The sequence below is a fragment of the Pseudopodoces humilis genome, chromosome 20 (assembly GCF_049639895.1).
Source record: "Pseudopodoces humilis isolate 2021_Gansu_Grassland_sample_001 chromosome 20, ASM4963989v1, whole genome shotgun sequence".
NCBI classification, from domain to species: domain Eukaryota; kingdom Metazoa; phylum Chordata; class Aves; order Passeriformes; family Paridae; genus Pseudopodoces; species Pseudopodoces humilis.
In genome coordinates this window covers 368,782-386,059 of record NC_142219.1, presented here as the reverse complement: position 1 = coordinate 386,059, position 17,278 = coordinate 368,782, and the positions used below count along the sequence as shown (strand labels likewise).

Genomic DNA, 17,278 nt, shown 5'->3' with positions numbered 1-17,278 from the left:
AACAGGTACAGAACAGGTACAGAACAGGTACAGGTACAGAACAGGTACAGAACAGGTACAGAACAGGTACAGGTACAGAACAGGTACAGGTACAGAACAGGTACAGAACAGGTACAGGTACAGAACAGGTACAGAACAGGTACAGAACAGGTACAGAACAGGTACAGGTACAGAACAGGTACAGAACAGGTACAGAACAGGTACAGAACAGGTACAGGTACAGAACAGGTACAGGTACAGAACAGGTACAGAACAGGTACAGAACAGGTACAGGTACAGAACAGGTACAGGTACAGAACAGGTACAGGTACAGAACAGGTACAGAACAGGTACAGAACAGGTACAGGTACAGAACAGGTACAGGTACAGAACAGGTACAGAACAGGTACAGAACAGGTACAGGTACAGAACAGGTACAGGTACAGAACAGGTACAGAACAGGTACAGAACAGGTACAGGTACAGAACAGGTACAGAACAGGTACAGGTACAGAACAGGTACAGAACAGGTACAGAACAGGTACAGGTACAGAACAGGTACAGAACAGGTACAGAACAGGTACAGAACAGGTGCAGGTACAGAACAGGTACAGAACAGGTACAGAACAGGTACAGAACAGGTGCAGGTACAGAACAGGTACAGAACAGGTACAGAACAGGTACAGAACAGGTACAGAACAGGTACAGGTACAGAACAGGTACAGGTACAGAACAGGTACAGAACAGGTACAGAACAGGTACAGAACAGGTACAGAACAGGTACAGGTACAGAACAGGTACAGAACAGGTACAGAACAGGTACAGGTACAGAACAGGTACAGGTACAGAACAGGTACAGAACAGGTACAGGTACAGAACAGGTACAGAACAGGTACAGAACAGGTACAGGTACAGAACAGGTACAGGTACAGAACAGGTGCAGGTACAGAACAGGTACAGAACAGGTACAGGTACAGAACAGGTACAGAACAGGTGCAGGTACAGAACAGGTGCAGGTACAGAACAGGTACAGAACAGGTACAGAACAGGTGTAGGTACAGAACAGGTACAGGTACAGGATGGGTGTAGGTACAGAACAGGTGTGGAACATCTCTGTGAAGGGTAAGTGGAAATTGTTAAAACTGTTTCACCCTTGAGGTTCTGCTCAGCTCTTGCCCAGAGCTCAGGGCAGGATCCAGGTGAGCAGAGAGGTGAGGGGGGATCAGAGGGAGCAGCAGCAGGATCCAGGTGAGCAGAGAGGTGAGAGGGGAGCAGAGGGAGCAGCAGCAGGATCCAGGTGAGCAGAGAGGTGAGGGGGGATCAGAGGGAGCAGCAGCAGGATCCAGGTGAGCAGAGAGGTGAGGGGGGATCAGAAGGAGCAGCAGCAGGATCCAGGTGAGCAGAGAGGTGAGAGGGGAGCAGAGGGAGCAGCAGCAGGATCCAGGTGAGCAGAGAGGTGAGAGGGGATCAGAAGGAGCAGCAGCAGGATCCAGGTGAGCAGAGAGGTGAGAGGGGATCAGAGGGAGCAGCAGCAGGATCCAGGTGAGCTCAGGTGCAGGGATGGGCCAAGAGCCATCAGTGGGTGGCTGGAGAGGGGAGGACACCCAAAGGCCAGGAGGAAAGTCCTGCAGGGACAGTGACATGCAGGAAATAACTTTCCTGTAGGTCAGAATCCTGTGCATTCACTGATTTCAAGCAAAGACTGTTTTGCTGCTCGAGAGGGGCTGAAAATATTATCCAATATATTCACATAACTTCTGGCAAAAGAAAAGGTAAATCAAATAATCTGGATTTTGTTGAGATATTAGCATGTTATGGTTTCTGATATTGCCAACATCACCTTTAAGTGGCTTGTGTGAGGTTAAAGAAAGGGAAATACAGGGAAGAAATTAACAGGGATGGAAAGCTTATCAAATTCTGCTTAAAATATTGCTCTTTCAGTTTATTTGGCTGAAAATAAAGAACTTGGAGAGAACTGAAAACAAGATTTTTTTTCCCAGAAGAGCAGATAAAATGAAGAATATCAGCTAGTTCTAGCTGCTATTTTTCTTTTCCATGTAAAATTAATATTTGTGACATAGAGTGTAATTGGGACACTTATAAAAATGCTTACATGTGATTATTTTTATTAAGATAAGAAGCAAAGTAGCAACTAGAGAAGTTTTTTCCTAGGTTTGTGCAGCCCTGAGGAAGCCAGTGAAATGGCAATTCCTCTTTTCCCCATTTGGTACAGATGAAATAAAACCAGTCCGGAGCGGCACGTGGGTTAAAGCAGCGTTTTTAAATCTTTCCTCGGACAGAAAGACATTTATTTGTTGAGTAAAGCGATGTCAGCTCCCTCGGGGGTGTCTCCTGCTCTCCGGAGGGGTTGGGCTCGGTTTGCTCGGTTCGGGAGCGGCGCTGCTCTCCCTGCCCGGGCTGGGAGCGCCCCGGGAACCGCAGCGGGGCGGGGGAGAGAGAGAAACAGGTACAGAGATAGAAATAGAAACAGGTACAGAGATAGAAATAGAAACAGGTACAGAGATAGAAATAGAAACAGGTACAGAGATAGAAATAGAAACAGGTACAGAGATAGAAACAGGTACAGAGATAGAAATAGAAACAGGTACAGAGATAGAAATAGATAGATATAGATAAAAACAGATATAGAAATAGAAATAGATATAGATATATAGATATAGATAAAAACAGATATAGAAATAGAAATAGATATAGATATATAGATATAGATAAAAACAGATATAGATATAGAAATAGAAATAGATATATAGATATAGATAGAAACAGATATAGATATAGATAGAAATAGAAATAGATAAAGAGAGAAATAGATATAGATAGATATAGAAATAGATAGATCTAGAAATAGATATAGCTAGATAGAAATAGAAATAGGAATAGGAATAGGAATAGGAATAGAGAGAGTCCGGAGCGGGCCAGAGCTGGAGGAGTCAGTGACATCAGCGGGATCCCCACCCAGGGGCGATGGAGGTGCGAACGTGAGCGGGACGGGCGGCACCGGCCGGGACCGGCCGCCTCTTTTCGGCTCTCCGGGGCCCGTTCCGGCTCCCGGGGCTCGCTTCAGCCGGTTCCGGGACTCTGGGCTCGCTTCAGCCGGTTCCGGGACTCTGGGCTCGCTTCAGCCGGTTCCGGGACTCTGGGCTCGCTTCAGCCGGTTCCGGCTCCCCTGGGCCCGTTCCAGCTCCCGGGGCTCTCTCGGAGCGGACCGGACCGGAGCGGGAGTTCCCCAGACCGGACCAGACCAGACTTGACCAGACCGGACCGGACCGGAGTTCCCCAGACCGGACCGGACCGGACGGTACCGGAGTTCCCCAGACCGGAGCAGACCGGACCGGACCGGAGTTCCCCAGACCGGACCGGACCGGACCGGAGTTCCCCAGACCGGACCGGACCGGACGGTACCGGAGTTCCCCAGACCGGAGCGGACCGGAGCGGAGCGGAGTTCCCCAGACCGGACCGGAGTTCCCCAGACCGGACCAGACCAGACTTGACCAGACCGGACCGGACCGGAGTTCCCCAGACCGGACCGGAGTTCCCCAGACCGGACCGGACCGGACGGTACCGGAGTTCCCCAGACCGGAGCAGACCGGACCGGACCGGAGTTCCCCAGACCGGACCGGACCGGACGGTACCGGAGTTCCCCAGACCGGAGCAGACCAGACCGGACCGGAGTTCCCCAGACCGGACCGGACGGTACCGGAGTTCCCCAGACCGGAGCAGACCAGACCGGACCGGAGTTCCCCAGACCGGACCGGACCGGAGCGGGAGTTCCCCAGACCGGACCGGACCGGAGCGGGAGTTCCCCAGACCGGACCGGACCGGACCGGACCGGAGCGGAGCGGAGTTTCCCGGGCCGAGCCTTCCCCCGCAGCCGCCCCGGGAGCGGGACAGGAACTGCAGGGGGAGACGAGAGCAGCGAGAAAGTTGCGATCGAGATCTTTTCTCCTTGGCACAGATCGGAGTCCCAAGGATTTGAGTTCTTTCCACGGAACAGCGAAACCCCGGGCTCTGGAGACGTCTCTGTGAATTCTCCTCCGGTCTCGGTAACTTACTCGGAGTTAAATGAAGATATCGAGGGGTGAAGTAAGAAAACGCCGCTTGGAGGGTCCGGAAGGATATTTTGCCGTCACTGAAGGAAAGGACTTTTTGAACCTGCATGGAAAATGTCCTTTTTAATACCAAAAGTCGCGAAGGAAAACTTATGATTGAAATCTTACAGGAATTGGATTTCAGCTGTACTTTTAACCTTAAATAGACCATGGAGAGTTTGTTATCTCTACTCTGGTGCCTTTATTCTTTGCTGATTTTATTTCAGCAAAAACATCAGGTAATACTCTGACTGGGGTCAGTATTGAGATGTGCTTGTGTTCCTCACCGTGTCTCATTATTTAATGTTTTATGTGCAGGTGTATGGAAACTATTCCCAGCTACCCAAACACCCAGGTAAGGAACGCTCTGTTTACATTTTATGACGATGTACTTAAATATTTATATGCTTTTTTTTGCAGTTTGTATTTCTGTTATTTCCTTGGTGGCCCCACAGGAGCTGAGCCCGTGTTGGAATGCCAGCCCTGTATTAAATTTGTAACAGCCCAAAGAATCAGATTGTCCCAGTTAAACTCAGCACCCTGCCCACTGAATATTGGGAATGGAAACACATTTGGGGAAAATGGCTTGTTTTTGATCAGTGGGAAGGTCCCGAATAGACTTGTTTGCCCTCCCTTTCCTTGAGTGCAGGTTTGTGACCCGAATCTCTGCACGGGCTGTTTTCTCTTTGCCCTGGATGCTCAGCACGTTCCATTCAATGAGTTTCAGCTGTTTGTGGCAGCTCGCACGCTTTGCAGTGACTCTGGCGAGGCTTGGGGTCCTCTCCCCTCCTCGCAGCCTTCACACTTGGCTTTCAGTCAGTTTCAGAGCGGATTAAGGATTTCTGGTCGGTGTAAAACCCTCGGAGCTCACAAGGGTTTGTGTGTGTAACTGCAGAGTTCTGTCTATAGAAATAGTTTAACCTCAAGCCTCATGGTGGTGTACAAGTACAATTTTACTGCTTTACCACTCCATGCGTTGCTTTGTGCTTTTCTGTTCTAAGCACATGTAATTATTGTCGAATGGAGCACGGAGCGGTGGGGAGAGGCCACGTCTGTTAAATCAGCTCCAGCCTCATCAGCTGCTTTTGCTCCCCCTTGCTCCAAACCAAGAGAAGGGTCCTGTTTGCTGAGAGCTGGGCTCTGTGCTGCTGCTGCTGCCCGTGGAGCATCACTGCCCTGGGCTCAGCCTGCCCTTCTGGACCGGCCCTGCCTGGGGACAGCATTTCGCCTCCAGGGCAGCAGGTTTTGCTTCCAGAGGTCTGAGCAGAGTTCAGCTCCCCTGGAACTCTCAGATCCCGTTTTTTGTGTGCTCTCTGTGGGTCACCATCCCCCGAGGCTGGCATTGTCCCCGTCCTGGCCGTGTCCCCCCTGCCTTGGCAGCAGCACCGGAGATGGAGAGCCCAGAACCCCCCGGCCACTGCCCTGAGACATCCCCACCTCATCTGTGCTCTGCTCCCTGCTCCAGGGAAAACCTCTATGACAACGGCAAACATTTAGTTAGGTGGGCTAAGAATAGATCCTGAATTAATGAATTCAATTATGAATCATTTGTTAGATATCTCTGGAATAGTTGACTTTGGAAGCAAGGCTGAGCACTTCTTGTATCCTCACAAGACTCAGAACTCTGAGCTCTGCTTCCTCAGATCTGCAAATGCTTGTTGCAAAGTTTAGCGATTTTATCAACTTTGCACTCAAAATAAAAAGAATAAATCTTATTTTATCCCGTCTGTGTCACACCTCAGGAACCGTGAGGATGGAGGATAAAGTGCCCTCCAGGGTGGGCGTTGGGCACTTTAATAAAGGTTTTGCACCTTCGGATCCACAACAGAGCGATCTGGTGTGTGTGCAGGACACTGAGGTGTCAGAGCGAGTATCGGGCAAACTGCTCTGATCCCAGAGGTGGAGAAAGGTGTGGAATGCTGGACACTGCCAAAGACACTGCGCCTGACTTGGGTCAATTTGCACATCAGATTTTGCAGTGTCTGACAGCTGAAGTGGGGCTTAAAACCTTTCCTCAGCCAGCTTCACCCCTCAGACTCCGGGAAGATTTCTTGGGAACGAGAGCTGATTGTCCAGGGGAGAGCAGGAGCAGGGTGTGACTGCAGTCCTTGCTCTCTTTGTTACCCTTCGTGTCTTTCCCACCCATCCCACAGAGAAAAGTAACTCACACCGCTAGGGTGGTGTGCTCTGGTGGTGCATTCATGGAAAAACTTCTGGAATTCTCTATCAACTTGCCCAAACTTTCTTAGCTGCAGAACATGCTAAATTTATTTCATCACATCTGATTAAATTAATTGTTTTGAAAGTAAAGGGTTTCTTGCAGCTAGCAAGATAGGAAGAAATTACAACTCATGTTTTTCTACACTATTAATGCTCTGCCCTTAAAATAGATTTGTTATCTCAACAGCAAACTTGGCTGGTTGGGGTTGGCTGAGTTGAAGTGACTCCATGTCCCAGAATTTGTTTAAACTCTGCTCAGTCAGACTGAAATGCCAGTGGAGACCTGCAGGTGCCTTTGCCATCTTGTCCAGCTGTTCCTAAGGAGAACTTGCAGGAAAACAAAATGTTTCCCTCAGCCCCAAAGGGCTGTTCTGCTTTTGGGGTGCTGCAGAAGGTTCTGGAGGCAGAGCTGGTGCCGGGTGGGGAGCTGGGAGCTCTTCCCTCTGCTGCTTGATGTTCTGGAGGCTCTTCCCCGAGGAAAAGCCGAGCCCTGTGACACCTGCAGTTACCTCTGCAGGAAGCAAGAGCAGAGATGTTTGCTTAGGGAGATATTTGCTCATTCCCTGCTGCGTTCCCATCCCGCTGCTTTGGGCTGTCCACCCAAAATCCCAGTGAAATCTGGAAATGACTCTTGAATGTCTCCTCAGCTGTTCCCTCAGTGGGGGCTGCCAGATACACGAGCAGAGATTCAGCTGGAGATTGTCACACGTTTTAAGTGCAATTAAAATGAAAATCAGCCGGGATTTAAAAGCAGGTTTTCTGCAGTGGTTAATCAGTGACGTGGTTTTAATCTATTCTGCTGCTTTGATTTATGATCTCACTTGTGTGCCACGCTTGATTTACATAAAATATTTAGGTTTACTTAACCTTTTGACCTCTTCTACGGTTATTTTCTGTGGAGACTTGTTACATACCTTGTAGTTCTTTTATTTAATAATCTTTTAATCTGTGTTTCTTGAAAGGGTTCAAAGTCCTGGCATCAGCTTCCCATTACTGGCCATTGGAAGATGTGGATGGAATTCACGAGTTTCGGGACACAAATGGAGGTAGACAAAGCGTTCCCTGGCAGTGGCACCCACGGCTGCCTGGGCCTGGCTGTCATTAGAGGGGCAGCAGGAGATAAGAGAAGGGTTAACTTTTGTGGCTCAGGGCTGAGGTTTTTTCCCAGTTAATGTTTTTGCAGGGCTGCGCTATCCAAACGATGCTGTATTTGTGAGCTGATTTTTATGGAGTATTCTCCGAGGTTTTATGGGCTGTCTGCACATTTCTGAGTTATAAAGAGAAAGGTTTATGATCCAAGGAGTCATTGAAATCCCATTGTTATTAGTTGGTTTGGTACATGCACAGCATGCTCTAGTACACGCAGGGCCTGGGCTCCCTGGCTCTGCCAGCAGGGAAATTTCTCCTTCTTCCCTTTCTTCCTCTGGGATTTGGAAGGAGTTAAATGCCCTCCTGCACTTCTGAACGTTGCACATGGTGACTGCAGAAACAGAGGTGTAAGCTCTCATCTGGATCCCTCTCACTCATTTTTATCTGCTTTTGGCTATTTCCTCAGCATTGCAGCATGAGTTCACTTTAATCCAGTTCTTTTTCCAGCTGGCAGAGATGTGCTGAGGGGAGGCTGCCCCAGGTGTGCCAGTCAGCTGTGGGATGCTGGAAGGGGAGGATGGATGCTCCAGGGCTGTGGGATGCTGGAAGGGGAGGATGGATGCTCCAGGGCTGTGGGATGCTGGAAGGGGAGGATGGATGCTCCAGGGATGTGGGATGCTGGAAGGGGAGGATGGATGCTCCAGAGATGTGGGATGGTGGAAGGGGAGGATGGATGCTCCAGGGATGTGGGTGCTGCAGCAGAGGAGCTCCAGCAGCCCCTCTGTGCCCTCAGGGCTGCTCCTTGCAGGTGAAAGCTTGGGCTGAGCTGGAGGCTCAGAGGGTCCTGGTGAGTCCCCAGGAGCTGCTCCCTCTGTGCCCCACCTGGGGCAGCTCCAGCTGGAGCATTCCCAGTGCTCCCAGGGCCTGCTCTGCCCCCAGGCCAGAAATGCCAATATCACTCTGCTCCTCCTAAGGGGGGAAAAGATCCAGAAATATCTAAATCCCTTTATCGTTGAGCTGTTCAAGTTTTTTAAGCCTAAACTTTGACCTGACTTTCCACAAAATTTCTGAAAGGAATGAAATTGCCTGACCAGAAATACATCTGGGCAATATTCTGCTTCCATTAGGAGCTGATGGCAGCATTCCTACTGACTTCAATAGAATAATAATTTGGCTTACAAAAGTTGCCACAAAAGTTCTCTCCAAGTGTGTTAAAGTCATTTTCTGACCCTGGACTTGACGGGGTCCCGAAAGGAGTGAAGTGCTGAGCACCAAAACTGTTCTGGCAACCACATCACAACAAAGCTGTGTGGAGAGTGCTTGAAGATGATATATATAAAATATAGCTCTTGGAAAAGAACGCTTTACTTTAGATTGGTTTTCAAATTTTGTTAATTTTATTCAGCAAAATTCAGAAATAATTTCAGTGTTTTAAAAGAGAGAAAGCAGCACAGATGAAGCTCCTGATCCCACAAAGCTTCACGGACAGGAAGGGGCTGGCTCACAGGAGCAATCTCTGTTGACTCCTGTTACGAGATGGTGTTAAAGAAATTTATAAATGAGCCAGCTGCAGGACTCTGCTGAAAGAATTGGGTGGATTTGGTCTTACAATTACTTGCAGGGGATTTCAGTAGCCAGAGGTCTTTGTCTCTGCAGTGCAGCTCTGCCAATGCTGAATTCTCTCTTCAGAGCTGCACTGGATGGCTCAGATTCCTCTCAGGTGCTTCTCCTGTCATTATCAGACACAGATATTATCTCAGCTGCCTCCAGCAGAGCTTTTATGTGTCTGCTATTTCACTTGGATACACAAGAAAAGTGTTTTTTATTGTTGTAATCTACTCCAGGTGACAATCTGCCTGGGTTTGGTTCCATTCTGGTTACACAACTCTTCTGTTTATTGCAGAGTCTTTCTTGTTTTTCCACTCATCATATCATGCAATTATTTTCATTCCATGTTTCTCCTCTTAAATCCTCGAAGCACCACAACCTGTCTGTCACGTTAATCCATTTTATTTGTTGGAGTCACTGTGTGTGAAGCCAGATTTATATCTCTCAGAGCATTCGTGTGGGGAGACTGGGTCAGCAAATTAATGTTTTGGAAATCTCAGCACTAGAAGCAATCGAAGGGAAACCATCAGCTCAAAATATAGCAAATAAAATGAAGTGGCCATGCTCAGGTTTTTCATCTGACCCCTTGTTTCCCATGCATTTTTATCTGGAGGGTTTGTGTGTGTTTTGCTTTTCCTAAAAGCATTTGTCCTTTTTGTTCTGCAAGCTCAATTGGTCTAAATCCCAAATCAATGTCTCTCCATCTACTTTCATGGGCTTTTCATCAGGCTTTATTTGCCTGCCCAGGGCAAACAATTACAGCGTGCAAGACACTGTTAAATTTTCAAAATCAGAAAAAAAAGAGAGAATAAAACTTTATTGTCAGACATAAAGAAGCTGGAGGTTTTGGATGGAGTCTCTCATACTTTGATTTGTGCCCGTTGCTCTGCTGGGTACAAATGGGGAGAGCCTGGCTCGTTTTCCCATGAGAGTTTTTCCAAATTGCTCAAAGCCTGAGCAATTTGCTCAAACCTGCTCCAGGCTGGACACGGGGCTGGGGCTGCTGCAGCTCCTGGGCCCTGGGAAGGGGTTGGTGACTCCTGGGCCGATGCACAGAATGGAGTTTGGATTTCTCAGCCCTCTGCTGCTGCTGCGTTTTGGGCAGAGTTCTGAGCACCAGTGAAGAGAATCCTTGCAGAGCCTTCCCCTGCCACCCCCAGCTCCTGGGGAAGGGGTTAAACCTAAACCAGCGATGGGCAAAGCTGTGCTTTGTGCTGTGCTGAGAGATATGAACTGGCCAATTCATTACTGATTGTGTTTATTCATGGTTTTGCTTATTTGTTTGTTTTCTTTTGTTGTTCCACCCAGCTCTAAGAATCCACAACTTCACTGTGCTTCCTCCCCATAACTCTACCTTTGTAAATACCAATGACTCTGCCTACTCTAACTTCTCTGCAACCGTAGGTGAGATTTCCTGCTTTTTTTGTTCTGCATTGCTCAGCCTGGATGGTTCTTGTTGGATTCAGGGTTCACTGCGAGTTCTGCTCCAGTGGTGAAAGTGTTTATTATTGTTATTACAATGCCATACATTGAAAGGCACCCCTGTGATATTACCTGGAGTGCTGGAATCCTGGGGGAGGCATCTCCGTGTGAGTCCCACTGGAGGATGGGCCCCAGGGATCCTCCAAAACATAAAAAATCCTGTTGGCTCAAAAGAAACAGAGATGACATTTCAGAGGAACACATGAGAATAAACAGGTTATTTTTTTCTTGTTTTTCAAGGCTAAAATGGAAAAGAAGCCTTCTGGTTTTCACTGTTTCATAATAGTTTTTAGAGGATACGTTAAGAAAGACAGATGCAAGCAGATTTGCAAAGCCTGGGAGTGAGATGTTGTCAGCCTTGACAACTTTGGTTAACATGATGATAAGGAAACAAACATGATGGTTTATTTTGGGTTTTGTTGTTTGTTTGCTCGTTTCAATGAGACACAAATCTCTCTCTGTGTGCCCTTTTATTAATTTTTGAATGTCCACACACCAGGAGGTCAGAGGAGGAACAGAAAATGACAATTCCCAGGCAGAAGCCTGGCAGGCTGGAAGCAGTTCCAGCAGTTAAAGCCATGGCATTTCTGTATTTGTGCAATTGAAACGTGACCTGGTGGCCCCTGTGCCTTAGGTGTTCACTCACATCCCACTCTTGGAAAACCTGACCTAAGGAGAAGGATGGAAATGGTAAAAATGTCACTTGGGCTGCTCAGATAGCAAGAGTTTTATATTGCAATACTAAACCCACTATTTTTTTACTCTCTAACAGTAAAAGTGTGCTGGCAGATGGGAACTCTATTAATGATGAACTTGAAATGACCCAAATTCCTTTCAGTCCTCTCTTATCCGCTTTATAGACCATTTGCATAGTTCTCACATAATAAAACATGTTCAATATGAACATTATAGAGTGACACCAATGGCAAAGGCAGTGCTGGGGGAACAGAAATTCCTTACCTCATGGGAATTTTCCTGGAGAGATGGATTTAGAATTTGGGTGCCTTGAGAACTTAGAAATGCTCGATTTACTCCATAGTACACATGTTTGTAAAAGAAACTGAATTTTATCTGTCAGCTGGAGGCAGGACTCAATGGTTTCTTTCTCAAAGGGAGGGGAAGATAATAAATAAAACTGATAAATAGATAAATTAGATAAATAGATAATAGATAAAACTGATATTTAAATAAGGATTTGGGATGAACTAAGAGAACATGGAAACTTGCATTCAGTGTCTTCATGAAAATGTTCTCTCACTGCTGCAGCTCCCTCTTCTCAGCATTTTTCCAGAAGAAATTAGGGAAAAGGGCACTAAACCCAAGGTTCTGAATCTTCAGGCCTTGCAAGAATTCCATCCCAGACAATGGTGGAAACAGGAGCTGCACAGCGAGCAATTAATGTTCTGTCTGCTCAGAAACACAGGTCAGGATTCAGAAACAATTCAGCATTCAGAAACACAATTCAGGATTCAGAAACACAGGTCAGGATTCAGAAACACAATTCAGGATTCAGAAACACAATTCAGGATTCAGAAACACAGGTCAGGATTCAGAAACACAGGTCAGGATTCAGAAACACAGGTCAGGATTCAGAAACACAGGTCAGGATTCAGAAACACAGGTCAGGATTCAGAAACACAATTCAGGATTCAGAAACACAGGTCAGGATTCAGAAACACAGGTCAGGATTCAGAAACAATTCAGCATTCAGAAACACAGTTCAGGATTCAGAAACACAGTTCAGGATTCAGAAACAATTCAGGATCCAGAAACACAGGTCAGGATTCAGAAACACAGGTCAGGATTCAGAAACACAATTCAGGATTCAGAAACAATTCAGGATTCAGAAACACAATTCAGGATTCCCATGCTCTGGAGTGCAGGCATTTAACCCAGCAGGATGCTTGGATTGTGATTTTTGATGATTTCCTGTTGTCTTCATTGCTAAAACCAGTCAGGACAAATGAGAACAACTCCCCACCATCACCTGTCAGCTGCACCCCCAGACCTTAACGAGGTTCCTGCAGTAAACAAAGAGCAGGGTTTCTGTGTGAAGAGGATTCACGTGCTTTAGCTGGTAGCAGATGAACCAAGAGTGCTTTTCTTTGGGAGGGAACACAAGGAAATCACAAGCAAACCACACATTATGTACATTAGACAAAGCAATTGCCTTTCCAAGAGCCAAGGACAGCACAGCAAAGGATGTCTGGAAAGGAGATCCATTTCTGCCTTGTGAGTGTGCCGTGTCAGGGGTATTTCACTGGGTCAGTTCTTAGTGAAAAGTGGGGGTTGATCACCCATCTGCCCTTTCAAAAAGTGAAAAAAAAGAAACACTATTTTGTTATATTTTAATTGATTAAAGGATTTCTTGACTAGCTGAGCCTAACAGCAAAGCACCTCCAGGAGGTGGTGTGGGAAACATGAGGTTTGACCAAATTATTTTGGGGTGTGTGGGTCCTGTCAGCCTCAGTCATAGGAGTGTAATATTTACAAATTGAGTAAAAGGGCTCTCTGTGTGCTCTTTAAAAGTATAACAATGCACTGGCAAACAGAAACAAAGAAATGGAACAAACCAAAACCAACACCAAAAAGAAAAACAAACACAAAATTGACATAGCCATGTAGCTGGAACAGGGTAAACATCTGAGCTACAGCAGTCTGTTAAAATCATGTTTCCAGGAAGTTTTCCTGCATGTGAATGTTAAACTGGATTTTGCTTTTGCTTCAGATATTGTAGAAGGGATGGTGAACAAAGGAATTTACGTCACTGAGAAGAAAGGAGTCACCTTCCTCTTCTTTGGAAGCTATAGAAATTCTTGCATTAGTAATCCAGAGGCTTGCGGGCCTGAAGGTGAGAAATTCATTAATTATGATTGACTTTTATTTTGTTGCCAAATTATGTTATTCAATAATCATTGTTTCTTTCCTCCCTGGAATGAAATCTAAAAATCAGGCTTGACATTTGACTGACTTTTAAAACAATTGTGCGTTGATTGCTGAAAATTTGGTCTTTTCTACCTGCATTTGTGGAAGATGCAAGAGAATGTTCTCTTATTCCTTGGCTTGAGCTCGTGTGGAGAAGCTGCTGTGTAGTCAACCAGTGTGAAGAGTGAGTGAGGTTTGATTGAGTGCCAGAGAAGCCTTCTGGGGGAGCCTTTATTAAAGAAAGCCATCTTATGGAAATCACATTTATCCACTCAGATGTGACCTGGAGAGTTGCTCCATTTTACAGGATGATAGTGGTATTTATGTGAACTGAGCAGGATTATTTGTGGATGAAGTTAATCACTGCACTTGCAGGATTGTGTTGTATTTTCAGGATAATTCTTTTGTTAGTGGGGACCTCAGACTGTTTTTGGTGGCTCTCATGTTCAGTTATCCCTTCACTCCCCACTCTGCTGTGGGAGCTGTTGCTGAAGGCTGGCAGCACGGGGATAACGTGCTCAGGAAATTCAGGGCTCAGCTGGAGGCAGTGCTGGGGTCACTGAATTCAGCCTGGCTCCAGCAGGGGCTGGGGAACAGCAGGAAAGGGGAAGGAGATGAAGGAACTTTGGTTTTCACCGAGAGGAGCTGCTCAGGACACAGCAGTCACTGCTGTGTGCTGGCTGTGCTCACGGGATGCAAACCTGAGGAGGGATTGTTTATTTGCTTTGAAGTGTTGGAGCACTGTTGATTCTAAAAATTCTGTCCTGGTTTATGGCAGCAGATGATCTGTCCCCAAAAGCATCCCCACTGTCTGTATTCTACACTTGGAAATCTTATTGCGGTTGTTTTCTTCATTCAAGTCTCCTCTCCCTTGCTTCCCTCAGGAGTAACATTTTCCTTTTTCTGGAAGACTCAAGACCAGCAGGCCAAGCTTCTCCCTGCCTCTGGTGGACAAGTGATTTCCAGTGGTTTCAAAATCTGCTCAAGCGAAGGTGAAGGCTCTGTGGAATTTTACACCCGTGGGAGTGCAATGATGAAGTGGAAAGCAAGCTTTAGTCCACCAGGTAAAGCTCTGGCCTTAAAAAAAATCCCAATTTCTTTGTTAGATTTTGCTTTATTCCCGCAGACAGAGGTAGTGAGAAGAGCACAATTTCCGGAAAGAGAAGTGGGTGTATAAAAATATCTACAGACCTCTGTGCTCAAGAATTCTCTTGGTGTGGGAGGGAGAGATCAAGTGCAAACTGAGGAGCAGTGATGTATTATAGAACACTTGCCATTCACTGCCAGCCCTTGGACGCAGCTGTGTGGGGAGTGGAGTCCTTGTTGACTTCAGTGGGTTCAGCACGTTTGGATGGAGCCAGGAGCAAAGAATGCAGATTAATCCCTGACAGCTCCCAGTGTATCCCAAAGCTGGTGGGCTGCTCCTGCTGCCTGCTGAACTGAGCCTTTATTTGGGAACTCTCTAACTGCTGCTTGGTGCTTTCACGATTCTGTTCTCTGTTGAGTGTCAGGTTTTCTATGCCGAGTCACAGCATTAGTAAATATTTTGGTATATCACATATGTCACTGGTTCTCTCTAAACTGTGCCTTGCTGGGGAGCAGTAATATCCACTGACTGGAACCATTTCTGCTCTTCTAGTGATGCTAATGGCATGCAATAAATATTTTCTTGCCCCAATTTGACTGCCTATACCTTGTTAAAATAGGGCTCATGGTAGCAGTTTCATAAACCTTAATGAATCAGTCCAGAAATCTTATTTCAAAGGAAAAGCTGCAAATGGCAAGAATAATTCACACATTTTTGGATTATCCAATCCAAGTGAAAACTGATGTTGTATTTTCTTCCTCTCAAGCATAATAAGGAAGCTGTGAGCACTTTGGAGCACTTTGTTTGCTCCTTGTCCAGCTCTTGCAGTGTTCGTGCTGCTCACCATCCCATCCCATCCCATCCCATCCCATCCCATCCCATCCCATGGATCCCATCCCATCCCATCCCATCCCATCCCATCCCATCCCATGGATCCCATCCCATCCCATCCCATCCCATCCCATCCCATCCCATCCCATCCCATCCCATCCCATCCCATCCCATCCCATCCCATCCCATCCCATCCCATCCCATCCCATCCCCTCCCATCCCATCCCATGGATCCCATCCCATCCCATCCCATGGATCCCATCCCATCCCATCCCATGGATCCCATCCCATCCCATCCCATGGATCCCATCCCATCCCATCCCATGGATCCCATCCCATCCCATCCCATGGATCCCATCCCATCCCACCATTCCCCTTCAGCCCCTCCTGAGCAGCTCTGTGCCCCGCACGGGGCAGCAAAGCGGCTCCATGGCGAGCTCGGGATGGAGCTGGCTCACGGCTTCTGCTGTGGCTGTTCCTGCAGGTCCCCACTGGACTCACATTCTCTTCACCTGGCAGTCGAGAGAAGGGCTCAAGGTCTACGTCAACGGGACTCTGAGCAGCTCCGACCCGCAGGGGAAGGTTTTCTACGACTACGGCGACGCGGAGCTGCTGGCGGGGCCGGGCGGGGAGCCGGCCCGGCGCTCCGTGCACGGGGCCTTCGATGAGTTCATCATCTGGGAGCGAGCCCTGACGCCCCACGAGGTCCTGCAGTACTTCACAGCCGCCGTGGGTGAGTGCCGGACGCTCCGCGGGCAGCGCCTGCCGCCCTGCTGGAGCCCAAACTTTGGAAGGGTTGGACGGGATCTTGCCCGCGTCCCACCTTCAGTCCTGATTTTCAGGAGGCAAACTCCTTGATTTCTACCTTGGGCCGTCCGTGCCGTGAGCTGCTGTGAGTTTATTACAATTTGCATGGCAGGAATTGCTGCGTTGATGGTTTTTTTCTTACACCCCTGGCTTGCAGGTTTTTCAGTGTCATGTGGAACCATCAGAATGCTGTGAAAAATAAATGTATAACCCCTGAACTGAAGGTGAAGCTGGATGTGGGTTTTCTAGGGAATTAGGAATTCACATGTAAAGGGGTGCCAGGTATATATTTTTATTTAGTCAGGAGAATTCCAAGCCAACATTGTTTTAACGTGATCAGGTGCTTTGGAGCACTAGAGAAATGTGGCAATTTAATTTTTGGCTTTTCAAAATAATAGATTGATCAGATTTTATAAAATTTCCCACTTAATGTATGAAATTAGAATATTCTCAGAGGAAGCAATGGGTATTACAATAGTAATCAACACAGTAAGGAAAGGTTATTATATCTATTTATGGATCTTGGAGGATTTCTAGCAGGGTTGAAGCAGGGTAATGTGCTTTGACATAAGAAAATAGGAAAGTCTGTTTTTTAATTGAATGAATGTTCATGTTCCCTTTGATCCTGCGAGAGAAATGGGTCCATTATGCAGCTAACGTTGGATTGCACTGAAATTCCACGCTCCTGGCAAATAATAACTCTTGGCAAGATGTAAATTAGAAGAAAATTTTATTTCTCTATCACAAATGACTAATAAATCACTTTGCACAGAAAGGAATCAATATTTTTAAAATGGAGCAGCTGGAAGCCATCCAGAATCAAGTTTATTCTTTCTGTCCTGACAAATAATTTCTGACACGCTCATATGGTCATTTCCAGTGCTCCATTTCTACCCCTGCTCTTTCATTTGAGGGCTCCTCAGTTTTGCTGCAAGCACTGGGAGGGTTTCCACTGGCTTGGAATGTTTTTCAGATATTCAGCCAGTACAGATTTTGTGATGTGGAAAAGCCTTTCTGAGCCTGCCTTTGTGGCTGTGGTTTTAGCACAGTTCAGACTCAGGGTGAGTCAACTTCAGCATCTGGAGATGGGAGCTGAGACCTGAACCTCATTTTTCCAGTGTCCCAACACTCCCAGGCCCAGT

General features: G+C 47.0%; 1 protein-coding gene across 3 annotated transcripts in view; it reads left to right on the top strand.

Annotated features, from left to right (window-relative positions):
* The first annotated feature begins 2,947 nt into the window (after positions 1 to 2,947).
* The window catches only part of ADGRD1 (adhesion G protein-coupled receptor D1), a 120,491-nt gene continuing 106,160 nt past the window's right edge, over positions 2,948 to 17,278 (top strand). Inside the window, exons 1-8 of one of the 3 annotated variants that reach the window (XM_088065027.1) lie at positions 2,948 to 2,969; positions 3,955 to 4,326; positions 4,406 to 4,442; positions 7,270 to 7,353; positions 10,313 to 10,408; positions 13,215 to 13,337; positions 14,296 to 14,475; positions 15,814 to 16,062. In XM_088065027.1, the coding sequence (XP_087921153.1) occupies positions 4,258 to 4,326; positions 4,406 to 4,442; positions 7,270 to 7,353; positions 10,313 to 10,408; positions 13,215 to 13,337; positions 14,296 to 14,475; positions 15,814 to 16,062 (838 nt within the window). In that variant the 5' untranslated portion in view covers positions 2,948 to 2,969; positions 3,955 to 4,257. Of the gene's footprint in view, positions 2,970 to 3,248; positions 4,327 to 4,405; positions 4,443 to 7,269; positions 7,354 to 10,312; positions 10,409 to 13,214; positions 13,338 to 14,295; positions 14,476 to 15,813; positions 16,063 to 17,278 lie in introns of those variants that run through there. The other 2 variants (XM_014253924.2, XM_005524211.3) reach the window with 2 other exon arrangements.